At 40.7% G+C, this 27,441-nt stretch overlaps 1 protein-coding gene across 2 annotated transcripts; it reads left to right on the forward strand.

Moving 5' to 3' along the window:
* Positions 1 to 5,896: 5,896 nt before the first annotated feature.
* Positions 5,897 to 27,439, forward strand: abcf1 (ATP-binding cassette, sub-family F (GCN20), member 1). 2 transcript variants are annotated; one of them, XM_065471408.1, is made up of 26 exons: positions 5,897 to 6,087; positions 8,828 to 8,899; positions 9,267 to 9,313; positions 9,399 to 9,476; positions 9,846 to 9,963; positions 10,046 to 10,077; positions 10,175 to 10,264; positions 11,958 to 12,029; positions 12,769 to 12,849; positions 12,929 to 13,024; positions 13,711 to 13,833; positions 14,476 to 14,576; positions 19,483 to 19,568; positions 19,662 to 19,801; positions 20,417 to 20,565; positions 20,641 to 20,724; positions 21,244 to 21,368; positions 21,493 to 21,605; positions 21,864 to 22,038; positions 23,994 to 24,068; positions 24,473 to 24,543; positions 24,628 to 24,660; positions 25,966 to 26,134; positions 26,226 to 26,290; positions 26,369 to 26,441; positions 27,060 to 27,439. In XM_065471408.1, exons 1-26 carry the CDS (start codon positions 6,027 to 6,029, stop codon positions 27,224 to 27,226), a joined length of 2,496 nt encoding a protein of 831 aa, XP_065327480.1. In that variant the 5' UTR covers positions 5,897 to 6,026; the 3' UTR covers positions 27,227 to 27,439. The 2 variants fall into 2 exon arrangements, with proteins under 2 accessions (XP_065327480.1, XP_065327481.1); XM_065471409.1 differs by lacking the exon at positions 8,828 to 8,899.
* Positions 27,440 to 27,441: the final 2 nt, after the last annotated feature.

Consider the following 27,441-nt stretch of genomic DNA (forward strand, 5'->3'; position numbering starts at 1 on the left):
AAACTTCACCAAGGGAGTTCTCCTCATTCATTCTGGTCAATGTTTACATCCCACCACAAACCTGTGTGTCAGAGGCTCAAAAACAGCTCACTGACCAGATAACTGACATGGAGAAAAACACCCAGGTTGACAGGTAAGTGAGGAGAACTATGCTGTTGTAACGTGCAGTGCAGCAAGAATCTCAGCAGCACTGAACAAGGTGCACCACTGAAACATTTACACCACTAATTTTCTCTGCCAGTTTATTCCTTGACAGCTTTTAAAGTTACAAAAATAGGGATTATACTTACATTCAAAGCATCTTCACCATTGTGAATAACCACAAGGAAGACCTGGACAGTTTGCAACAGTATATTGACAAATGTTTCAAGTATGTTGTTATGGGGAAACCAGATAACAAGATCCCTACTCCCTCTTGTAGCAAAGAAATGCCTTCCTCAAAACGAAGTCACTGAAGATGCTAGTCTCTAGACCAGCTTCTCTACAAAACAGCAATATGGTGGACATTCTGACATCCATAGAGAAAGAACTGTCCAGCTTTGACACACGCCTAGCCCTCCTGGAAATCCTGCATAAAGATTTTCAGGCACCATGTGAGTCTGAGGAGTCCAGCCAACAGCAGGTGGGAACAGTCACTGTCAAAAACACTGCCCTCAGAGAGTCAGGCTAACAATAGACCATTTTGAACAGAAGGAGCCGGTGAAGAGCCGTAAGTGGGAGCCGAGAGGAGCAGACTTCAAGGTGAACAGTGAGTTTCCTAAAGAGATCCTGGAGTGACACAAGGTCCTGTTCCTGATCCGAAAGTTAATCCAAGGAGGCTCCCTAGCTGGCATCATGGTTCTACGTCACCAGGCAGCTTTATCATGACCAAAACACCACACCATGGCTGTACCTTATTAGCAGTTTTACGCAATTTTGGATTTGGTTCATTCTTCATAAATTGGATCAAAACACTATACAGCTCTCTAAACGCATCGGTTACGACTAATGATCTTATTTCCCAAAGCTTCAATCTACAGAGGGGCACAAGACAGGGCTGTCTGCTTTCCCCCTCGCTTTTTTTTTTTTTTTTCATTTTAATCAAACCACTAGCAGTAGCAATCTGCCAAAAATGTAGATAGTAAAGGAAATTAACTGAAAATATAGACCATAAGATAAACCGATATGCTGATGATGTATTACTTTTCCTATGGAACACACAAATCTCTCTTCTGAAGATGAACACACTCACAGATAAGTTCTCATCCAGTTAACATACTCCAGTATGCTAACTGGAATAAATCAACAATTCTGGCCCTAAATTGTATGCCTGTACAAAGTTTCTGGCAGAGGATGCATGAAGACTTATCCACATGTATGTTTTTCTTTTATCTGTTTATTTATTCATTTCTATTTGTGTTATTTCAGCTATTACATTATATGTGGTATAGTATGACAATGTCTAAGGCGGTACAGGCAGAAGAAAAAAATGAAGGGAGGAGAAAATAGAGAAAAATATACAGTGGGATGCAAAAGTTTGGGCAACCTTGTTAATAGTCATTATTTGCCTGTATAAATCGTTGGTTGTTACAATAAAAAATGTCAGTTAAATATATAATATAGGAGACACACACACAGTGATATTTGAGAAGTGAAATGAAGTTTATTAGATTTACAGAAAGTGTGCAATAATTGTTTAAACAAAATCAGGCAGGTGCACAAATTTGGGCACCACAAAAAAAGAAATGAAATCAATATTTAGTAGATCCGCCTTCTGCAGAAATGACAGCCTCTAAACGCTTCCTGTAGGCTCCAATGAGAGTCTGGATTGTGGCTGAAGGTATTTTGGACCATTCCTCTTTACAAAACATCTCTAGTTCATTCAGGTTTGATAGCTTCCGAGCATGGACAGCTCTCTTTAACGCACACCACAGATTTTCAATAATATTCAGGTCTGGGGACTGAAATGGTCGTTCCAGAACGTTGTACTTGTTCTTCTGCATGAATGCCTTAGTGGATTTTGAGCAGGGTTTCGGGTCGTTGTCTTGTTGAAAGATCCAGCCCCGGCGCAGCTTCAGCTTTGTCACTGATTCCTGGACATTGGTCTCCAGAATCTGCTGATACTGAGTGGAATCCATGTGTCCCTCAACTTTGACAAGATTCCCAGTCCCTGCACTGGCCACACAGCCCCACAGCATGATGGAACCACCACCATATTTCACTGTAGGTAGCAGGTGTTTTTCTTGGAATGCTGTGTTCTTTTTCCTCCATGCATAACGCCCCTTGTTATGCCCAAATAACGCCATTTTAGTTTCATCAGTCCACAGCACCTTATTCCAGAATGAAGCTGGCTTGTCCAAATGTGCTTTAGCAAACCTCAAGCGGCTCTGTTTGTGCTGTGGGCGGAGAAAAGGCTTCCTCTGCATCACTCTCGCATACAGCATCTCCTTGTATAAAGTGCGCCGAATGGTTGAACGATGCACAGTGACTCCATCTGCTACAAGATGATGTTGTAGGTCTTTGGTGCTGGTCTGTGGGTTGACTCTGACTGTTCTCACCATTTGTCGCTTCTGTCTATCCGAGATTTTTCTTGGTCTGCCACTTCAAGCCTTAACTTGAACTGAGCCTGTGGTCTTCCATTTTCTCAGTATGTTCCTAACTGTGGAAACAGACAGCTTAAATCTCTGAGACAGCTTTCTGTATCCTTCCCCTAAACGGTGATGGTGAACAATCTTTCTCTTCAGGTCATTTGAGAGTTGTTTTGAGACCCCCATGTTGCTACTCTTCAGAGAAAATTAAAAGAGGAGGGAAACCTACAGTTGACCCTCTTAAATACTCTTTCTCATTATTGGATTCACCTGTGTATGTAGGTCAGGGGTCACTGAGCTTACCAAGCCAATTTGAGTTCCAATAATCAGTCCTAAAGGTTTTGGAATCAATAAAATGACAACAGTGCCCACATTTATGCACCTGCCTGATTTTGTTTAAACACTTATTGCACACTTTCTGTAAATCCAATAAACTTCATTTCACTTCTCAAATATCACCGTGTGTGTCTTCTATATGATATATTTAACTGACATTTTTTATTGTAACAACCAACGATTTATACAGGCAAATAATGACTATTAACAAGGTTGCCCAAACTTTTGCATCCCACTGTAATTATAGGATAGAGTACAAACAGAAATACATAATGTATCGCCACCTGCTGCACCTGTAAGAAAAAAGCAAACATACAGCACCTGGAACACAAAAATATGAAAGTGGTGGTGTGAGTGTGAACGAGAGATAGCAATAGAGAGAGAGTGTTGAGTGTGTGTATGTGTCTTTTTCGCGAAACGTACTTGAAAATGAGCGTGAGCTGCACTAAAGATCTGTTAGTAGGATGTGTGTCTGCTCCAGGACCCGACTGTGTGTCTCCCACGTACCTGAAAGTCTGTGCCAGCCAACGGGCCCCAATCTTAACTCATATCTTTAACAGATCTTTGGAGCTATATGAAGTGCCATCCTGCTTAAAGCGCTCCACCATCATCCTGGTCCCAAAGAAGTCCACCATCCTAGGATTAAATGACTACCGGCCCTTTGCCCTGATGTCTGTGGTCATAAAAACCTTTGAAAGTCTGGTGTTGAGCCACCTGAAGGACATCACAGAGCCCTTGTTAGACCCTGCGCAGTTTACCAAACAGGCAAACGGGTTGGCCAAAGATGCAGTCATTGTAGGACTGCACTACATCCTACATCACCTCCACAACCTGGGATGTACACCAGGACCCTGTTCACGAACTTCAGCTCAGCCTTTAACACCATGATCGTCCACCTGTCTCATCCAGCTTGTTTTTCCTGCACCAGTCCTCCGATTGTTCCACCTCCTTCCTGTAGCTGGTCTCGTCGTTGTTTGTGATGCAACCCACCACAGCTGTGTCGTCTGCAAAATTTACAATATGACAGCCAGGGTGATTAGGCGAGCAGTCATATGTAAGCAGCATGAACAGGAGGGGACTTAGCACACAGTCCTGAGGGGAGCCAGTGCTGAGGACTATGGAGGATGAGGAGACATTGTGGATCCTCACAGACTGCGGTCTGTTGGTCAGGAAGTCCAGAACCCAGTTACAAAGAGAAGAGCTCAGTCCAAGAGTCAGTAATTTATCGACTAGGATCTGCAGGATCTCCCTCTACACTAATGACTGCACCTCAGGAGAACCATCTGTGAAAATCCTGAAGTCCATGGATGACACCACCGTCATTGGTCTGATATATAACAATAAGATGGTGCAGTCAGAACCACCTGGAGCTGAACCCACTCAGCAGGCCCAACAGAGGTTGTACCTCCTGCAGCAACTAAGGAAGTTCAACCTGCCACAGGAGCTGCTGGTCATCTTCTACACTGCCATCATCCAGTCTGTCCTATGTACATCAGTCATTGTCTGGCTCGGCTCAGTCATGAAGCAGGACAGGGCCAGACTGCAGCAGACTATCAGGTCTGCAGAGAGGCTCATTGATGCTGATCTTTTCTTCATCCGGGACCTGCAAAGGTCCAGAGTTAGGAAGCAGGCAGAAAACATCTCTGCAGACCCCTCACATCCCAGATAAAAACTGTTCAAACTGCAGCCTTCAGGGAGGCTCTACAGAGCGCTATTTACTAAAACCAGACACCACAAACAGCTTTCCCCCCCGGCTGTCACACTGATGAACATTGTGACTCAACCCACTGTTATATCATTCAGGTCATATGCACATATGCACTACTCACTCAAGACTTTCTGTAACTTGTTTTTTCTTATCGATAGCTGGTGTTTTATATAATCTGATTGATATATAAAACACCAGGAACAGTTAATGGTATGATATATAATATGATCTGAGTTTTTAAATAATATTTTCGGGTTTGGTTATGGTTAGGATGATTTTTAGTATATATCAGGTTAGATAAAATATGTCGAGGCTCAGATTCTGAATTTCAGACACCACCAAAATGTTGTTTTGTCATTAAATGACTGAAGTTCAACCTATGAACACAATTCAACATTAATGTAGTCAGAACACAGACTGTCAGCTGCATTTCATGTTACTTTGAATAGATTTAGTTAAGTGTTTAATCTTAAAGTCATTTCAGCCTCATCTTCACTCAAATATTCAGATCATCTCCAAGATTCAACTGTGATGGACATTTTTCATTCAAGGTGACAGATGATTTATCATTCATAAATGTGTAACATACACTAGGCCATAAACGTTTGCAGCGCATGGAAGCTAACAGTCTCAGAGCATCACTGTCCAGATGGAGTCAAGATGGAGACTATTGATTTTATTCTGAGCTGATAAATAAATGTAAACGCTGTCTCAATTATATATTTACGACTGAGTGGCTGTAAAAACATTCAAGTTAATTACACAAAATAGCAAACTAACGTAAATCTGAATTTCAGTTTTTGTAAAACTGTAAACTTGTACAAGTTAATTCGCTCCTTTATGAGTGAGGAAAGGAATCGGCGTGTCAGTCAGCTGGTTCAGGGGCAGCAGGAGGGGAAAGGTCAGTGAGAAATTCAGAGTTTGTTAAAGAAAACCTGTTAGCGAGCAGATTAGGTTCACAGAGATTGTTACCACGGTAGTTGACTCAGAGTTAAAGTTAATTCTCTTTCTGGAACAGGAAACCCTAATTTCAATTCATTTCATTACTTAAACCCGGGTATATCATATTTGTATTCTTTATTCTTCAGATGTGCTTATCTGCAAATAAAATAGCCTAATGTAAAATTATAAGTGAAACTGATTCCGTAGCCAGATAAACAAACACGGTTGTATTTAAAGAAATATTCTGCAAGCGGCCATCCAACACAATGGTGGCGGTAAAGTGAGGTGGTAACTGACTCATTTGGCGAAGAAGAAGAATTTTAACGTTGTTGGCGATCCGACATCTTCACGTCATCAGGTCGCTGTGTCACATGTGTGTGGGGCTGTGAAAGCCTACTGGCTTAAAAAAGAAGAGAAACAAAAGAAAAATTTTAGCAGCTGTAATTTCAGAAAATTGTAGTTAAAATAATAAAATGCCCAAAAAAGTGAAAGAAGAAGCAGAGTGGGTGGACGATGAAGCAGCTCCGGCATCTGGTGAGAGACGCGTGAGAAGCTAGCCAATAGGCTAAGTAGCATTACAGCTAAGTTAACGATAAGTAGCACAGATAAAGGGTCAGAAACAATACCGAAAACGTACAGTCTTCATTTAAAACTGCACGCTGCCAACAGTCGCTATCTCATAAATAACCGCAACTGTCATGAATCCTGAGTATTGTCTGATCTGTTGAAGCCCAACTTTTACAAAATCGCTGTTTAGCTTAAATATGGTCACGCAGAGGCACAGCACCGGTCGATTCTAAGCTCATGTTCGTGATTGTAGAGTACAGGTTTTGGGAAACAACCTGATGCCAAACGATGGATCAGCAAACAACATGCTTTAAGCTATTACATCACGCACCCATTTCCTAAGCTAAAGCCACACTGTTAGTAATAACCCGTGTAACATAAAGGTAGAATAGTAAAAAAAAAAAAAGAAGAAATTGATATTTAATGAACGACAGGTATGTCGCTGAGCCTTAAGTGGTCCGAATAAATTGTACTAGCTAACATATATATATATATAAATATATATATATATATATATATATATATATATATACATGAATTATTCTTTTCAAAGTTTGTTTTTCTGACCACTACTTAATATGTAATTCCATTTAAAATTGCATTGTCCTGGTCACAAAAGCAACCTTTGGAAAGAATGACATAATTTGTCAAGATGTGAGGCATAAATAATCAGGATGTACATAACGAGAAAAGTGATGTTGCATAGTGTCTAAGTATTTGGATCTGTAGAATGAGAATAAAAGGTTAAGTCTTTACCAACCCTCTTTTGAGTGTTGATGCAGACTTAGTTGTGAAGTCACGGCTTATTTTGATTATTGTAATTAATCTTTGTAGAGTCTATGTAACCCACGTAAGTGGTCAGTGTCTTACCAGCATTCAGTCTGTTTTATCCTTCTAGCTTTTGCATAGTGTTTTATGTGTTAAAGACCATGTTGTGTCCCACTGTTTTGTATACATCGCCTGCCACAATAAAGAATTGTGGTCTTTTTTTCTTTCTTTTTTTTAAGCGAACCCTTAGGTTTTTACATTTCCTTGTATTAAAGCTCTTATTATTGTCTCATTGATTTATTTTAAACCTGCAAAGAAAATGTACCTGGAAATGCACAGGAGGAATCAACAGTACTGAACAGGCCAATCACAATAGCTGTGGGCTGTGTCAGCACGGATATAGTTAAATTGCCAGGGAGGTGCACATTGGCTAATGTTGCAGCATTTTAGAGGGTTTGCAATTACAAAGTACCTAGGATCTAGATTTAACATGTGTAAATCTAGGTGGTAAACTGCCTGAAAGGCACTGCATTTTGATTTGATACTACATAAATACAACTGATTTGACAGCACATAGTAAATCCCGTGGTCTAAGCCTTCCTGAAGGTCTTTATATAAATAGAGATAGCATGTTCATTGTACCTGCCTAGGGTTTCTTCCCACAGTCATTTATGTTAAGGACATTGGTTGTTCTGAATTGGTTTCTAGGTGTGCATGTAAGATAACTGCAAAGTTGTAAGTGGTAAGATTGGTATAGCAATGTCAGTCTGTTTCCCAGCAGATTTGGCTGTGTAATTTCCAGCCTACTGTTGAGAGACTATTGTTAAAACAGACGACAAGCCCATCATCATTCATCTACGGATCCTATTGCTCTGAAAGGAGTGAATGGTTCTGTAGAATCGACTATAAAAAAAGTACATTTCTGAGCACAGATGCTGATCATTTAAATAATGATTTTTCGATCGCTGGCAGTGTGACTCTAAAGTGCTGTACTGTATGTTTGTACATTTCTCCCCAACAAACACAACAATGTCGATGAAGTGTTTTGCACCATCAAAGGCGCCTGCGGGTGCCTTTGGTTTCATTCTATAATACTGGACTTAAGGTTTGAACTTTTGAGAGAGTTTAAACAAGAGAGAAAAGTGTGAAAGTGTTCACGCCTGTCTGAGAAAAGTGTATAAAGTGTGTAGTGAGGGGTTTTCCAGCCTTAAAACATCTACAATAATTGTAAAAAATAAAGCTGGCTATTTTGCGGATTTCACCTATTGCGGGTTATTTTTAGACCGTAACTACCGCGATAACGAGGGACCGCTGTAGATTGAGACAGGTGTTTTGCAGAGTTATATCTGGAAAACTTCTACTGTATAAACGTGGAATTACCCTGCTGTAAAACCACTGCAGCGTAAATTAAACTACATGCTATGTTTGGTTGCAAGTATTTATCAAAACAGAGTCACTGCCACCTGTGGGCGACTAACTGTCCTTGCAAAAAAATACACTCAGTGACACATGGAACGGTGTTAAAAAACGATGTTTAAAACTGACTGAAGTTGTAGTCAGTGTTTAAGATCCAACATTACAAATTAAAAAAAAAGTAATCTGTGTGCAGAGCTCTATGGTGTGTGCACTGTTGAATAATGACAGGAATTTACTTAGAAAAAGGGACAATGCATATTAATGAACATTTTAACAAATGTAAATATGCCAGATTATAGCCTTGGGCTAATTTCCATCTGCAGACTCTCATGCAATTTTTGTGCTCACTGTAGATGTTATGGAGTGATCTTACTCTGGAAATGTGATTTAAAAACCTTAAATGCTGAAAACCACTCTGATCATTGAGAAATGGAACTTTTAAGACATCCAGGGAAGCTAGTGTTTTTGTTTGGGTTTTTGGGGTGTAAATATTCTCCAACTCCTTCCACTGTGTTATTTTAAGTTGGCAGGAATACTGAAGACCAGAGGGAAAGCTCAGCTCTTTCCAGCTCAGCAACTCTCAACGGCACACCAGGTGCAAAACAAGACATGTTTTGTTAGCCCTAAATATGTCGCCATTTCCAGTATACCTTAGTCAGTCATGGTTGTGTGATTCATTTGCACGTGTTTCTTTTCAAATTTTGTGCTTCTGAAATCGGCAGTCTACAAACAAACATGCATAAAGCCAGCCAACCCCATAGTGCTTCTACTCTACCTTTGTAGTAAATAAAGAGAATAGCTTTTGTCGCACTGACTTGCACTTGCTCACACTGTTGGTAAATTCCCTCATCCATTCTACTAGGCTATGACAGTTACTATTCTAGCTTTATACATAGAATTTCCTACATCAGTGATGCCCAGTTGTGTTTCTGTAAAATTTCAAATCGGTTTTCTTTCAACAGAAAAAACTGTCAAAAAGGGGAAGAAAGATAAAAAGGGGAAAAAGTCTGTGAGTACATGTTTAATATAATACTTGAGACTTGTTGCATTATTGTTGTTTAGACAGTATGTCTCATTGGATTTGTTTTTTCCAGTTTTTTGAGGAACTTGCCACAGATAGCAAAGCTGAAAAGGTGGATGTGGTGCCTGTGAAAGACATGCATGGAAAACAGGTAACCATCAAAATGACATGTAGGTGTTCAACTAAAAAACTGAAAAGAACAGCATTCACTTTCTGTAACTTAACACAGACAAAAAGACAGGAACAGCTTACCAGAATTGGAAATTGTATTGCATAGGGTGTTTTTTTGTTTGCCCCCCTCCCACTCCCCTCCCCCTCCACCCTTTTTCACATTGAATTCCAGCTCATTCAAAAGCATGTGATGGAGCAATCCATCTTTCTGCCTGTAGGTAGGTTAAACAGCCCCTGCTGAAAAAGAAATGGTCTCACTAAGCTCAAACTGGTCTTGAATTCTAAATAAAGCACCAAAAGTAGTGTCTTTAAGATTCTGACTACTTGTAACATTTGAATTTTTTTCAAGCCTCAGAAAAAAAAGAAAGATCGGCGGAAAGGAAAAGGTGACGATGCAGATGATGAAAATGTCATGTTGACACTGTCAAAACTCTCAGTGGAAGCAAGTGATGAGGAACATGATTCAGGTATATTTCTAAAACAATATCAATCTTTTTCCTCATAAAGTGTATGATACTGTTTCAATGTACTTATCTTTTGATTCCACAGTCACTGTCTCCAGTAAAGAAAGTAAGAAAAAGGTTTGTCAGCACTCTACTCACAAACACTCTGCTTGACCTCTACCATCATCAACATTCACATGCCGACTCTGTGTAAAGCATCTCTGGTCTCTTTCAGGGTGAGAACATCTTTGCTGCTCTTAGCCAAGGACAGAGTGATGAGGATGAGGAAAGTGATTTGGATGAAGATGAAAAACCTGCAAAAAAGGTACAGTACTCCATTTCATGTGGGTTTAGAGTGTTAACAGTTAATATTCCTGTCAGTATGGCTGTGACCATAATGTGGTAGCTTTATCTAAGTGCAGGCAGACAACACTTGCCTCAAGGGGCTTTAGAATATAAGAGAAGAACCTTGCAGTATTAACAATTAGACGATCCCCTGTGAGCAAGCACAGGAAAAACTCCTTTCTAGCAAGAAACCAAACAAAAGAAGCTCTCTGCTGCAACTGGTTGGGTGGTGCAGGAAGGAGAAGAGAAAGAAGGAGAGCATAGAAACACAAGGATAAAACTCAAACAATGGAAGAGACAAAAGTTAATGACAATGCAATAGAGACACATAAGGCATCTGTTGGTATATCCAGCAGTCTGCTACAGTCTGCATAAAAAAAGCATTAAAATCACAACATAAGCTGGGTTCTTCCTGGTTCAGATAGACTGTGTTTATATCCATGATTTCATGTTATTGTTTATCAAACGTGGAAACATGTTTGTGGTCTTCTTTTGTGGCCGTCTCAGTGAATTTTGGCTGGAGCGTGCCGAAACTTGCAGTTTTGGAATCTGTGAGATCTCGGCTTTTAGAAAATGTGTTGTTTACTTGGTTACGTGAAGTCGCGTGAACTCGTGGGTTGGTAGTTTGTGTTTACGGTCATTTTGCGAAACGCCGTAACTGCTCTGTTAATTGTTTGTTGTTTTTGCTGTTTGGTGGTTGTAGAACTGGTTTATATGTGCTTTTAGCTGAGATTCAGAGGTTTGTAACATTTGTAACCACACATGCCGGTATTTACATAAAACACCTGACTTCACGGACGGTGAAACTGGATCTCTACCCCTTTGCCCCCCAGGGCATTTGGGCTCAAGAGGTTAGCACCATCAGAACCTTACCAAAAGAATGTTCATGTTAGTCAACTAGTAACAGAAAACCAGCTTTTATACATGAAGTGTTTCATGTCCACTTTAAACTGAAAATATAAGCCAACCTGTGGAGCAGTCTTGCACAAACCACAATGTCGTCCGAGCTTTCATTGTGATATTCATCCATCCATCCATTCACTTCCGCTTGCCCTTTTCAGGGTTGCGGGGGGCGCTGGAGCCTATCCCAGCTGTCATAGGGCGAGAGGCGGGGTACATGTCGCCAGTCTGTCGCAGGGCCAACACACAGAGACAGACAACCATTCGCACTCACATTCACTCCCGCATTCACACCCATGGGCAATTTAGATTAATCAATTAACCTATCCCCACTAAGTGCATGTCTTTGGATGGTGGGAGGAAGCCGGAGTACCTGGAGAGAACCCACGCAAACACGAGGAGAACATGCAAACTCCACACAGAAAGACCCCGGCCTGATGGTGGAATTGAACTCAGGACCTTCTTGCTGTGCAGCAACAGTGCTAACCACCGTGCTGCTGATATTCAGTTTCTGAATTTTTTTCTTTTTGATAACATAACAGCGCACATACAGAATGTAAAACCTTTGTACTATTAAGAGAAGGCTGGTCAACATCTCTGGTGACTTCTTTATTCCATCGACTGACTCAGTGTTTTCTTTTTAAAAAAAATGCATGCTTGCATCAGATTTCCCTCGGTCTGCTGCTGGACACTTAATATGTCTTGTCTGTAATGTTGGTCTACAGACATTTTATACTTTACTAAACAGCAGTTTCTGATTCTTTTACTGTCAGTCAGGGTCTGATGAGGAGGATGTTGAAGAGAAACCTACAAAGAAGACCAAGAAGGCTGAAGTTAAGTCCAAGGTGAGTCCTGCTCACGTCCATACCTCTGTCAATGCATGTCTTGCTGAGCAAATAATGTCTGTATGGCAAACTTTAAAAGTGTTTGTGTTACAGTGGCATTAATCACAGCTTTATTTCAGTCTATAGCATTTTCTCTGTTTGCTTCTTAGCTTTGACCTTAGTTTATTAAATGTCAGTGGACTACATTTTTATATTGCATTTCATTAACCTTAAAATTTATTTGCAGTAGTTGTCATCTCAGCCATCACAGTTCAAAGACTTGAAATGTGAATTTTTAAAAGTATGAAATATCGGACACTTTATATTCAAGCCAGAACCCCCACAATATAAGTGAGAAACCCTTAAGGTGATTGCCTGCCTAAGCACTTAGTGAGAAAGAAGAATTCCCTTATTAAAAGGAAGAGACATATAAACAGAAAATCTCATCTTTTCAGACTGTTGTAATATCTCCCTTTGTATAATCTGTGAGCTTCTGTACTGATATATTGTTAAAACAGAGTTTAAGAACCAACACAATCATATACCAATGTCTTCTTGGCAGCAACCGTGAAACATTACAAAAATTAAGAGGTGCAACACCTAGAACCAAACAAGTACCAGTCAGTTACTATTTTAAAATCTTAGAGTCACTGGAACATGAAGAAGTTGGACAACAGCACAAGAGGAATGACACCTGTTGGATAATGATGGAGTTGGTGTGCTTTTTCTCTAATGATGGGTTTTCAATCTGTCCACGTAGAAAGAAAAAACTGCTCAGAGACCACGTAGCATGGATGAAGATGTGGAAGAGGAGGGTAGTGACATAGGTGACACCACAATGGTAAGTCTTTCTCCAAGGGTGTTGTCTTGTCTTCTCTGCTTTGCTTAGTGAATAAACCTTTTCTGACTGTGACCCTCAGAGTGCAGAGGATGTCATCGCAGAGCAGGCCAAGAAGCCAGAAGATGACCTGTATGCTAATCTCACCAAAAAGGAGAAGAAGAAGAAGAAAAAACAGGTAATTACTCTCTATGCTGTTGTGTCAGAATTGTTAAGAGAACTACCAAACCTATGAAAATAGCTGAGTCTTATTTAAAAACTAAAAGCAGTTAAAACTGACATGAAAGTAAATGGCTTACTGCCTGTGTACTCGGTCACCAATCCGTCTGTCGATCTCCCGCTCCCTTCTCCCGTCACTCGTGAACAAGACCCCGAGATACTTAAACTCCTCCACTTGGGGCAGGGTCTCGTCCCTGAAAGGGTGGAGTGCCCAAGTAGGCCCTTTTCCGGCTGAGGACCATGGCCTCAGATTTGGAGGTGCTGATTCTCATTCCCACCGCTTCACACTCTGCTGCGAACCGTTCCAAGGCGAGCTGGAGGCCATCACCTGATGAAGCCAACAGGACCACATCCAGAATGGAATGTCACTAAGTTCATATGCGTGTGAAGGCCTATATAGTGCAACTGCCTTTCAGAGTCAGAAGACTTCATCATCACTGTTTATGCTCTGTCAGTGTGAAATGAAAATATAAGAGCAGCCCTTGCAGGATCGTACACATTTTTGTAGGCACCATAGGGTGCTATGGCATCACTGTGGGTTCACGGGTATAATCTCTGTGGTTCTGATGTAATTAGCATATTTTGTGCCTTGCTGTTGTTCTCATTTGTGTGGTTGTGTGTCCATGTGTCCGCCATTCCTTTCAGATGGAGTATGAGCGTCAGGTGGCCAGTGTCCGTGCTCAGAATGCACTGGAAGGAGATTTCTCCATTTCCCAGGCTGAGATGTCTTCCAGACAGGCCATGCTGGAGAATGCCTCTGATATCAAGGTTATTATAGCTTTCTTGATACTTGCAGTATTCTACGACTACTGCCTGAAGTTCTGTTCTATAAAGTTCTTTGAAAAACTAAGTACACCCCATGATTTAATAGCTTGTCGAAGCACCTTTCCTGAAAGTCCCTCCATCCACACTGTCTTTTTCCTCAGTGTGCTATCATGAACTTTAATATTTCACATGCTAACTCAGGCCTGTAAAGTCTGAGATGTAACTGCTGGTTTTTTTACATTTCTTGGAGCATTGCATGATCTGACCTTGGGGTGAATCTGCTAGAAAGATTGTGTTAACACACACCAGACCAACAAACAAAACTTGACCAACAAACACACCAGACTAACAAACAAAACTTCAGAACTGAACCTGTTTGTACAGGTGGTCCTTTTAATTCCGGACAAAGTGGTAAGGATGTGCTTAGGTTTTCCCAGTTCTGCAGTTAGCCTCCTTGAAACCTTTCATTTCATATGCCCATATACTGAAAAGGGTAAAAATGAACTAGGTATAGGAATTGCTCATTTATTTTTGTTTTCTTCATTTTTTTTTTTTCTACATTTCTTAATGGCAGATTGTTTTCAGACTGTTCCTAAAGGATTCTTTCCGATCTCTGTCAGTGACAGTCTGCTTTGTGTATTTTAGCTGGAGAGGTTCAGCATATCTGCTCATGGCAAGGAGCTCTTCGTCAATGCTGACCTTCTAATTGTGGCAGGAAGAAGATATGGTTTAGTTGGACCAAATGGGTAAATATCTTTTTGTCATTAGTACTTTAGCAGTTTACAGCACAGACACTTTTCAGTACCAGTTTCAAACTTGCTCTGTCATTTCATAACTGACTTTTGGGAATTTGGCTATATTAATGTACAATATTTGGATGGAAGAGAAGAAAAGAAAATGGATGAAAATATATGAAGCCACTCAAGTTGCACTATTGCACAGAATATCTTTATTTTTTATTTTTTTTCCAGATCATTTTGAATCTTTTCATTTTCAGAAATTCTTTCACATAGCTCTGCCTTGTGGGTGTGTTTTCAACCATGATGGTAACATTAGCTACTTTAGCTGCACAGTGTACAAACAGTATGGATTTTTCTATTGTTGTGGTGGGGACATGGTCTATTAATTTTTCAGATGTGGAGACTCTCTCACTTTACAGTCAACAAGAAACGTGGTGTCTTGGCTGTGTGACATTTTCACAATCATAATGAGAATACTGTGGTTACAGTCGCTCCAAGACAATAAGAACAGTAACAGACTAACTCAATTAAATAATAAAATATATCACAAAGTTAAAAAAGATATGAAATAGCTCTGATATAAATATCCAGAATATAACAGAGATTAAATATATATGATTGACATTTTCCTCTTTTAGTGTTTGCAGAAGCAGCTCTAACGAACAAAAACCATTTGGCACACTGCTCATTTGGAATTTAAAATTTGTTGCGTGACTAATATGTGGTTTTGACATCTTAATAGGCTGCCTTTCTGAATGTCTTGTTTAGGGGGACATTTTCTGGATAATTAAAAAGCATCGTTTTAATCACACTTTGTCTTGTCCTGACATATGGCATCGAAATGAAGATTAAAATGTAAACCCTTTTTTATATATAACATGTAATTTTACGATAATGGACTGCACCACAGTGGGCAATAAATTTAATTACCGTAGATTTCTTTTTAAAAATGCTATATTGAAGTTTGGTTGAGGATGTGGTGTAAAGCAGCTACCGTCACAATGGTCACTTTGTTCTCTGCCACAACCTCGTCTTACAGTCACTTATATTTATAACCGCCGTTAAGCCGCTGCAGTATTCTCCTGAACGATAGGTGTCGCCACTCAGACAATACCACCACATAAGCACTGATGTAGCAGGGCTCGCAAAATTTCAAAATCCCTGGTAGCCCTTCGGGCAGGGACTCTTCAGTTTTTGGTAGCCCAAAATAAATTTAAGTAGCCCGAATAAAAAAGGGAGCAATTTTTTTTATGTTTTGTTTCCTGTTTTGTTTCCGTTACAATATTATATATTGTAACGAAAACAAAACATTAATCAAAAAATTGTTGAAACACAAATTACAATATTGTATAAAAATTACAATCATCAGCTCAAATACTTGGTTGTAATTGAACAGAAATTTCTGTGAACTTGTAAGAACTGTACAACAGGAATCAGTCTGTGTCAGATCCTGAATTTGAAATTTCCCCTGAAATCACAGGTAAGAGGCAAGTGGAACCAAGATGTAGGCCATTTGCTTTTTGAAGTTTGCAAAGACTGCTAAATTTTGCCAGTGGTAGTTCACTCTTTGCAACATAGTAGGCTGTTCTAAACAGATTTTTCAGGTTGATTTTTAGTATGTTATTTGCAGACTGAGCAATAATCCATTTCTTGCATTTGTCAGGGCCTTTCTTAAAATTACTGGTCCCAGTAACAAAGGCACTTGTCGACTCAGAAATCGAGGGAAACCAACAACACACCCGGCAGAACATTATGCTATTTACACGGGTGCACATAAGTGGTCCACATGTGTGCATTCGCTGTCAAAATAAAAGACGCGCACCAGTTAAGAAGTTGCAACGCGCGTTTGCGTCCATATAAAAGGCAGTGTTTTTGTCCGCTAGAGTGGGATTTTCATGGCACATACTGCACCAAATCTCTGTGCATTCATCATTTGTTTAAAGCCAGCTCACCTCCTGCAACCACTTTTCCTAGAATACGCGCTTCTTTTGCGGTTCGGACTCCATCTGACATTTCGTTGGAGGTGGAGGAACACCAAAGTAATTGCTTAAAGGAGCTTCTTCGACATCTTTAAGAGTTCTAAACAAATGTCTGTCCTCCTCCAGAAAATCTTATGGACGCACGCGTTGCAACTTCTTATCTTGTGCGCGTATTTTATTTTGACAGCGAATGCACACCTGCGGACCACTTATGTGCACCACTGGTTATTTAGCTTGTCATATTGCAGCCACAGAAATTCTTTTGTCCATGAAACCATAAAGCTGCACTTTCTTTTTGCCTTATAGTCTGATTTGTCATAACTTTTCCGTTTTGTGGTAAGCTTTTCTTTGGCTGTCACTTCTTCACCCTGACCGGTCTTATTTGGCTCAGCAGAACTAAAATATATATCCTGCTGCCTTTACACACGCACTCACATAACGCTCAGCGATTCTCTGCGCGATCAACCTCTCACATGTTTAAGCTTCCTGCGGGAGATTTCACTTGTCATGTTTGCATAGTAAACTAACAATTGATAAGACGATGTCAGAGGAATTGGTGCGCAAATTATAGTCTCTCACCAATCAGTACTGTCGCTCTCTATACACAGTTCGTGCGATTGCAAAGTGAAAGCAAAAAACAAGTGCAAATTCAAATGCGATTTCAATATGTCACATATAGGGCTGCTCGATTATGGCAAAAATTATAATCGCGATTATTTTCACTGAAACTGAGATCTCGATTATTTGATGATATTTATTTAACAATAACAATGTATTGAATAATGGCTTTAAAGATTGTCAAAAATAGTATAAAATAGTGTGCAAATACTGATAACAGTGCAAATGTTTGCAATATAAAAAAGAAAAATGTAAACATCTATGTTTAGTGAACTTTGCCATGTCGCTCTGTGGTGCAGCTAAGACACCAAAGTTTACACACTATGTCTATTTGATCCACGTCTGACTCCGCGAACCCATAATGTTTCCACACCACTGAAGGGTTTTTTTACCTCTCTTTTCAGCCAATGGCAGTCACTCTCCTCTCCAAATAACTTCTGCTTAGCTTTCCGAGCTTCCCTCTGTTAGCTCCTCTTAATTGTTGTGCCGCGTGTTCGAAATGCAGAGAGGTGCGCTCGATTTGCCACACGGAGCAGCGCGAGAGTAAAGCACGAGGGAGGTGCTAACAATCGGCTCAGTCATTTTTAATGATCGTTGAAAGCCCAGATCGCAATTTAGATTAAAATTCGATTAATTGAGCAGCCCTAGTCACATATTGACAGTGGTTCACCGATGCCAATGACATATTTACCCAGCTACATTTCCGAAAGAATGCAAAAGCATTGACATATATTTTTCCTTCCTATGATAGCCCAACGGGCAGGGCAGGGATAGATTCTGGTAGCCCGACTGGAAAAATCGCTAGCCCCGGGACGTCGGGCTAGCGATTTTGCGAGCCCTGTGTAGAAAGATGTAGAAAGAAAGAAGTGAAAACTTTAACCCAAGACTTGAGTGGGTTTGTTCCACAAACACTCAAGTTTTTAAACTGTTCCAACATCTTCCTCTGTATATCTGCATGTCTCTGATATGGGAAAACCATCAAAATGGAGGGGCACAAAATTGAGAGGGGCCCAATCGGCCAAAGTGCCACACAGTGTCGACACATGAGGGAGCGTTGGCTGAGCACTTCACAAATTATATAGCTGCAACCATTAAGTACCTGCACATGGTCAGGCAATCCCTGAGGAGTCAGGTGAACAGTAAGAACAAGATCTGGGCTATCAACACCAACTCACTGCCTGTGATCAGGTACCCTGCTGGGATAATGAGCTGGCTAAAGGAGGAGATAAAAGCCACTGACATCAAGACAAGTTTCATCCCAAGTCCAGCACCCTGATTCTGTACGCTAAGCAGAAGGAAGGAGGCCGGGGACTGGTGAGCATCAGCACCATCCAGGATGAGACAACAAACATCCACGAATACATCAGGAAGATGGCCCCAACCGACCGCGTGCTCAGTGAATACCTTAGGCAGCAGAAACCCAAGAAAGAGGAGGAACCATCATGGAAGGACAGGCCCCTGCACGGTATGTACCACCGGCAGATAGAGGAGGTGGCTGACATCCAGAAATCCTACCAGGGGCTGGACAAAGTTGGACTGAAAGACAGCACAGAGGCAGTAATCGTGGTAACACAGGAACAAGCTCTGATCTCAAGATTCATAGAGGCTGGGGTCTACCACCCCAGGCAAGACCCCAAGTGCAGACTGTGTAAAGATGCCCCAGAGACAATCCAGCACATGACAGCAGGGTGCAAGATGCTAGCAGGCAGGGCATACATGGAGCGCCATAACCAAGTGGCCGCCATAGTATACAGAAACATCTGTGCCAAATACGGCCTGGTAGTCCCAAAGTCAAAGTTTGGTTGACTTTGGGACACCACCCCATAGGGTGGTGGAGAATGACCGAGCTATGATCCTGTGGGACATCCAGATACAGACGGACAAAATCGTGGTGGCTAACCAACCGAACATAGTGGTGGTAGACAAGCGGAAGAAGACGGCCTTAGTGATAGATGTAGTGATACCGAATGACAGCAACATCAGGTAGAAGGAACACGAGAAGCAGATCCCAGGAACAACATCAGAGATCTCTGTCCAGAAGAGCGCAGTCCTAGGAACAGCTAAGATACTGAACAGGACCCTCAAGCTCCCAGGCCTCTGGTAGAGGACCTGAGCTTGGAGGACAGACCGCCTGCAGGGGCGAGAGAGGAATTTTTTTTTAATATACATGTGTGCTTCAATGTTTGGTTTTGTTTTTCGTTTATAGCACTACTTGGTTTCTTCAGCATGGGCTCAAACACCAGGACATATGTAAATCACACCAGGCACTTTGAATCAGAAATAATACGATTTCTCATGTTCATTTTTTCTTTCAGAAAAGGAAAGACCACTCTACTGAAGCATATAGCTAATAGAGCTCTCAGTATTCCTCCTAACATTGATGTGCTGCTGTGTGAACAGGGTAGGCGATAAGTCCCTCTTGTGCTCTGTTGTTTTTCTGCCGTGTGCCCTTTGTTATAACCCATTGACTCTGTGGAATGCTTTTGTTTGTTAGAGGTGGTAGCTGATGACACGCCAGCAGTTCAGGCGGTGCTGAAGGCGGACACTCGCCGCCTGAAGCTTCTCGAAGAGGAGAAACAGCTCCAGGCTCGTCTGGAAAAGGGAGAGGATAGTGTAGCTGAGAGGCTGGATAAGGTTGGTGTCCATGTGTACTACCAGACCTGATACAGTATACATCTTATGAACATAGTCCTGTTGCCATATTTTACAAATTAATAAAGGCTTCCTAATTTATGGTGGCCACAAGTTAACCTTCAACTTTAAATGCATTAACAGTAAGTTAATACAGCACTGTCAGCAGAGACACCCTCGGGCATGCCACGTAAAGTGTATTTCAGTACTTTCATTGCTGAGCCAAAGGCTCAGTTTCAGCATTAGGTAGAGATGTAACGTTTGACTTTTATTTGTTTACAATTCTTTGAGATTGTGATATCAAATTATTTAATATATCAGTTAAATAAATGAAGTGAAAATGGGGACTGTAACTGTAAAATTAAAAGAGATCCCCTTTATAGCAACTGTGATATACAAAAAATACTGTCAGGTTAGAAATGAACTAACCAGCTTAAACAGACTTACTGGGAAAAACCATCCAACAGTAAAATAATTCCTCACAATGTTCTGGCAGACGGTGCTTCCCTTAATTGTCGACAGCCTTCCCATTAATAAGGGACCCACATTAAGAGTCCTTTGGTGATCTTTGCTGACCTGTATGCCTGTATGCTGATTATCTGACTTTTCTCTCCACAGGTCTATGAAGAGTTGAGGGCAATAGGAGCTGCAGCAGCTGAGGCCAAGGCGAGAAGGATATTGGCTGGTCTGTCATTCACTCCTGAGATGCAGAACAGACCCACCAAGAGGTTTTCTGGAGGGTGGAGAATGAGAGTTTCCCTGGCCAGGTACGCTGTAGCAAACATCCTCAGTGGAACTGGTATAGCATAAACCTGTCTCAACCTTAACTTCTGTGCCCACAGAGCCCTGTTCATGGAGCCCACTTTACTGATGTTGGATGAACCCACCAACCACTTGGATCTGAATGCCGTTATCTGGCTTAACAAGTACGAGTCATCTTTCTAACCAATAACAGCTAATTTAAATTTCTAACAGGTTGTGTATCCTCTTATTAGAGCTCATGAAACATGTTAGCCTACTTCTCACAGTGAAAGAGACTCAAGTCTCTAAGTATGGTGTAGTTCCATACACTTTCCAACATGTATTGTTGGAACCAGTGGTGTTGGAAAGAACTTCCTGTTCTTCTGTCCTTCCCTCTTTTGTTCCCTTTTTCTGTCTCCGATTTCAGTGAATTAAATGACATTTAACCATTATTATTATGATTGCATAATTTTGGACAAGTAGGTCTTATCTTAATTATTTCTTAACTCGTTTAAATTTGGTTCGTGTGAAAAATGAACAACATTGCCATGATTTGTTGTTAACTTATTGAAATTGCTGTACAGAAAAAAACCGTCACATTTTTCTTTCCTACAGTCTTCATCTTCCATCAGCTATGAAAGTAGCTTCAGTATTAGTAATGTGACTCATTTGTTGTTATTGACTATTCTCTTTCCCACCTGCAGCTACCTTCAAGGCTGGAAGAAGACTCTCCTCATAGTTTCCCATGACCAGAGTTTCCTTGACGATGTGTGTACAGATATCGTCCACTTAGACAACCAGAAACTTTACTATTACAGAGGGAACTATTGTAAGTGACAATGTATCATCGCTAGTCACTAATTACTTGCAGAGAGAGAAGTTTGTGCGAAACTATGTGATTTAGTTAAAGACATTAGGACAGCTTTACCTCAGTTCTTCCTCATTTTTTTAAGTGACCTTCAAGAAGATGTACGTGCAGAAGCAGAAAGAACTGCAGAAACAGTACGACAAACAGGAGAAGAAACTCAAAGAGCTGAAGGCTGGTGGCAAGTCTACCAAACAGGCTGTGAGTATGGCTTTCTCTTCACTCAAGTACACCTGAGCACCAAATAAACTAGTTACAAAAATACTGTCTTTTCAACCAGGAGAAGAAGGATTTAAAATTTAAACAATGATCAGCTGATCATTCTGTTGCAGTTAATGCTGCTATAATATGCCTGCAAGGTCTAGACTCAGCAAAATATTTCTTAATTTCCAGGTGACACTTTTATCCATCTGTAAGGCTAATTTCCCTGCTGACATCACTTACGTTGTTCCATTTCAGGAGAAACAGACTAAGGAGGCCCTGACCAGAAAGCAGCTGAAAGGCAAGAAGAAGGGAGGTCAGGAGGAGGAGAGCCAGGAGGCCACAGAGCTGCTGAAAAGACCCAAAGAGTACACCGTAAAGTTCACCTTCCCCAACCCACCTCCTCTCTCACCACCCATACTGGGACTGCATAGTAAGAACATGTGCACATGTGCCAAGCATTCAGTCTACTCTCTCTGATTCCCAGCTATACAGGAAATGTTTCAGGACAAGCGACACGTGAATATCTCAAATATGAAACAGAGCTTGCTGTGGTCTGGGCACCCATAAACCAAATCTTTCTAAATGAATGAGTAAGAGATGGGCAGGAAGTTAATGTAGAAATCTTCCTCACTGCTTTTATATCTGTCCACTGCCATCTTCCCATAGTGAGTGTGTGTTGTTTTTTTCTGGTGGTTACAGTTACCACTGAGTGAACTAACTTTGGAAAAAACATGGAAAACATGTCCTTTAATCCTGTTGTTTGGCCTGGTATGGGTTCGTGTTGGTTCCATTGGTCACAGCCTCTGTTACATTTGAAAAACTGGAATTTCTAACCTCATTAAGTGTTTTTATGCAGGAAAGAATTAAACAAGGTTTCTTCTTTAGCTCATCCATCCAAATCAGAAGGTATTGGTCTGTCCACAGTTTTCTGGACCATCTGAGTATCCCAGGCAACAGTCGCTACTGCTCCCACCTTATTGGTCTCACTTTAGTGAAACTACACAGTGATCACCTTTACCCAAACTGTGCTCAAAGTTACCTTTATTTAACTGGCACATAGGGCTGGGTGATATGGCGCAAAATTCATATCTCGATATTCTTTAGCTAGATGGTGATATACGATATATATCTTGATATTTTCTTTTTAAAGCCATGAAGTAAGAACAAAAAGAGAGTTCTTAGTCCAGGCTGTGTCCCAGATGTCACACAGGCACTTTTATTAACATACAGCGTAGATGTACATAATTTATTTGCGTAATTTTTTATCAGCATTTATTAAATAATAATGCTTCATAAATAAAATAAAACAATGTTGTTTTTGTGCATAACAAAAAGCTCACAATTGTGCAGTAAAAATGTAAACTAAAAGACGCTGAGCATAATAACAAAGACAGATTTCACAGCTGCTCTGTTCCCAAGTTCTACTGCGTGACTGACAGCCTGGAGTTTGAAGTCTGCTTCGCAACCGTGTCTCTTAACAGGTGCCATTTATGGTCCTTATACACACACAATACGGTAATATTACGTTGAAGCACAGTACGTATCACTCTGCGAGGCTCCTGACTACGGTAGCCGTAATGCTCCAACAATCCATCAAGCGGTGCAGCTCCGTAGCTTACCAAAGTCGAACTAAAACATTTTTGACAGATTTTGGAGCGCCGTGTAGCACATAAAATTGGTTTGCAGTCAGTAAGCACAACCAGAACTCATACATAAGGCGCACTATGGATTTTTGAGAAAATGAAAGGATTTTAGTGTAAGCATATAGTCCGAAAAATACGGTATACGAGTTTTGTAAGGTGGTTTGTTTCGGGGCAGGAGGCTGGGAGACTTCGCAGTCTGGGATACAGCACACAGTTTCACACACTCTTCATTTTGCACTTTATGGCGCTGTTGTAAATGGTGAAAATACTAGTAGTGCTCCAACCTTTAGTCGGGACAACTTATATCTTGTATAAAAATATATCGATATATTTGAAAACTCGATATATTGCCCAGCCCTACTGGCACACTTCATCCATCCATCCATCCATGGCTACTGCTGTTACTACTGAGCATGTCTTCTTTCATTTTTTAATTTAAACCAAAATAATACACTTCATCTACTTACTTCACCAGTATAGTGAGTAGATGGAAACACTTTATTTGTTACTCTTTCCTCTGACAGGTTACCTACTATGATTCTGGTTCTGTCCATGGGTCCTAATAGTGTATAAATATCAACATAAAGCAGTTAACAAGTGGACTCTGTGTGTGTTCAGTAAATACTTTAAATGATGCCATCTTTAGGACAGAAAAGCAATAATATAGAAGATTTCCTGTGGCTTGTTTAATAATGTAACAGTCATTTCATCTTGTTGATGAAAACATTTGTGCCACCTGCAGGTGTAGACTTTGGCTATGAGGGTCAGAAGCTGCTGTTCAAAAATGTGGACTTTGGTATTGACATGGAATCAAGGAGTAAGTATTCCGCTTCATAAGAACACTTTCAGTAAGTAATCGGGTACTTTTTAGCCTCTCATCTACACGTAAATGGCATTTTAGGTAACTGAAAACAAAGCTTTTGAAAAACTCCTTCCAGGGTAAAGACTTTGAAATCGAAGACATTGAGATTTTGTTTTGCGTCTTTCTGTTTTATCCAGATTGTATTCCATGTTATTGCTTGTAGGCTTGTGATACACATTTCTATACAGGAAGGATTACATCACCACCTGTTACCTAGCATCTTCTAAACTAAATGTGAATGCACTGAAGGAGCTCACTGTGTTGTTGTGAATGAGATTGTGACATGAAAAGATACGTGGTTATAGATGAGTGTTCTGTAATGTATCAAGTTTTATTTCTCTCTTCTCTTCCTGCTGTAGTTTGTATAGTTGGACCCAATGGTGTTGGAAAGAGTACCCTGCTGTTACTGCTTACTGGCAAATTAAATCCTGTAAGGCTGGAGATGTAAAGCTGTAATATTCTAGTTTACAAAAACTTACAATCTGCTGACTTAACTGGATGTTTCACTTTTCAGACTAAAGGTGAGATGAGGAAGAATCATCGGCTGGTGAGTAACTTCCTACTGATGCTTGAAGGGTTTTACTTTTTAACAGTTGCAACCATTTTGATACATAGTACCCCACTTTCAGCAGCTCAGATGTAACTGGACAATCTCTCCCGTACTTTGGCTGTTAGCCCTGTCTTACTCTGCTGTCTTCTTTCGCCTGACCTCCACACAGGCACAGCAGATGGCTGCCCCTCCCTGAGCCTGGTCCTGGAGTTTTTCCTTCCCTCTATTGATGCTTACAGAGGGGTTTCTCTCTAATATTGTAGGGTTTTTAGCCTAATATTTAAAAGTCGATGTACCAAACAGTTTATTGAGATCTTTATTCTACAAGTGTCTTTGGATGTTGGCTGTCTTTTGTTTTATTCGCTGTGAAGGTGATCCCACATTGTTTAGGTCAGGGCTCTGTGCAAGTTGATCCTTAGCTGATAATGTTCCACTGTATGGTTTCGGTTCACTGCACTGACATATTATATTTGGGATCATTGTCATGCTAAAAACTGAAGCAGTGGCCAATTAGACCCTTTCTAGATGGTATTACATATCGATGGTCAACCCACTTATGTGTTCTGTAGGTTTTGACACAGCCTGAAATGCAGTATGAAATTATGACAGAGCCGCCACCATGTTTTACAAATGACTCTAGACATTCACTATTTACCTCTCTGCTGACTTCGTCCATATATGTCGATGATGATTTGAATCGAAAATTGGATTCATCACTATATAAGATCAGCTCCCACTGATTTTCAGTTCAGTTTTGGTGGGATTTGTCATACCTTGGTCTTTCTCTGTGGTTGAGAACTCATCCTTAAGAATGGCTTTGTGACAGCTACATTTTCTAATGAGGGTTCAGGAATGCCTCTTGTTTTATCCTCCATTTGTCAAATTTCCTCCATTTCTGCACACCATAGAGTGTGAAAAAGCAGCCAACATAAAAAAAAAAGCTTTTCAAAAAGACAAAAAAATGGAGGTTTGGCTGAAGACTTTTGCACAATTTAGTAGCTTTTCACTGGAATTCAGATCAACTTTGTGGTACAGTGCCATTTGTGAGACACCAGACAATGGGACTAATGAGGCTGGAAAACATATGAAAGAGGCTGGAAAGTTGAGAAAAACTGTTCAGACAGATGAAACCAAGGTTAACTTTGCCCAGAATGATATGAAGAGAAGTCCTGCTGCTCTCAGTTTGTAGACCACAAAATTTGCCTTCTGTTTTACTAGAAAACACTGAAACTATAGCCTATGTGGAAATCTGAAATACTGTTTTCATCAGCTAACATGTAGGTTTTTTTTTTCTGTGTGCAGAAAGTGGGCTTCTTTAACCAGCAGTATGCAGATCAGCTTAACATGGAGGAAACAGCCACAGAGTACTTGATGAGGAACTTCAATCTTCCCTACCAGGATGGCAGGAAGTGCCTGGGACGTTTTGGCCTCGAGAGCCACGCCCACACCATTCAGATCTCCAAACTCTCTGGTATAAACATAAACTGGTGAACGAGAATGTTTATTGTACTGTCTTGTGAAGGAAATATTTTCTAATAGTGTCTGGATTTTGTCTTCATCAGGTGGTCAGAAAGCCAGAGTAGTGTTTGCTGAACTGGCCTGTCGTCAGCCTGACGTACTGATCTTGGTATTGTTCAGTCTTTTGCTCTCCCTCTTGATGAATACTATCTACTATCTTGTTGATTAATCGCATCTTGTCTCACAGGACGAACCTACCAACAATTTGGACATTGAGTCAATCGATGCTTTATCAGAGGCCATCAATGAATACAAAGGAGGTAAGACTGGTTGCTTGATCAGTTCAGTAAGGATGGCTATTCTTACTGCTTAAGTGCTCACATAATTCACACATCTATTTCAAATACTTGAAGTAATGTGCTAGATGGAAAGCACTACTATGGAAGGTGTCTGTGGAACAATTAAGAAATTCTTTATTTATCCCATATTTGGGAAATTTATTTTAAATACTTTTAAATTACTCCATTCCTCTGTTTACTCCTGGCTTGGGCAGTACCTTTCGAAATGATATGGGTGTGCCTGCCTTTATTAGTACAATAAAGGCCTCCTAGCAGACACACCCATATCAATTTTAAGCTATCACATTCACAGTTATGTGCCCACACTGTCACCGTGTGGACGTTCAGAATAATTATATACATAGAAAAGTAACTGCAACTGTTTCTTAACCAGCACCAAAGTCATAAATGAAAAAGTAGGGACTTCTGCAACATCGTGGAGTAGGCAGCTAGGGGTACATGTAGACGCTCAGTTAAAATATAATATTTGTACTACATTTCTGCCTCTTACTCAAAAGAATGAGTGAGCTTTGGTTTTATCAATAAATCTTTAGACTCCAGTGTGTATCGGAGCATTAACATCTTGACTTTCTCGTCCAGCTGTGATTATTGTGAGTCACGATGCACGGCTCATCACAGAGACACAGTGCCAGCTCTGGGTGGTGGAGGACCGTACCATCAACCAGATTGATGGAGACTTTGATGACTACAAGCGGGAGGTGCTGGAAGCCTTGGGAGAGACTGTGGTCAGCAAGGTCAATCCATGATCAGAGCTGATGCCAGGGCACACACCTCCAGTGTGGACGGGCTGGTAGAGTGTGTGTAAGCACACATAATATGGATTTTCTGGCCCATCTGTTATCTTCCTCTGGACTGTAACATCTTTATGGGGTTGAAGTTGCACAGATACTGGATTATAAATATGTAGGTGATAAAATGTCTTGAATTATAATCTGCTTAAATAAAACAGGAAGTGATTCAA

The sequence above is a fragment of the Pelmatolapia mariae genome, linkage group LG22 (genome assembly GCF_036321145.2).
Source record: "Pelmatolapia mariae isolate MD_Pm_ZW linkage group LG22, Pm_UMD_F_2, whole genome shotgun sequence".
Lineage (NCBI taxonomy): Eukaryota > Metazoa > Chordata > Actinopteri > Cichliformes > Cichlidae > Pelmatolapia > Pelmatolapia mariae.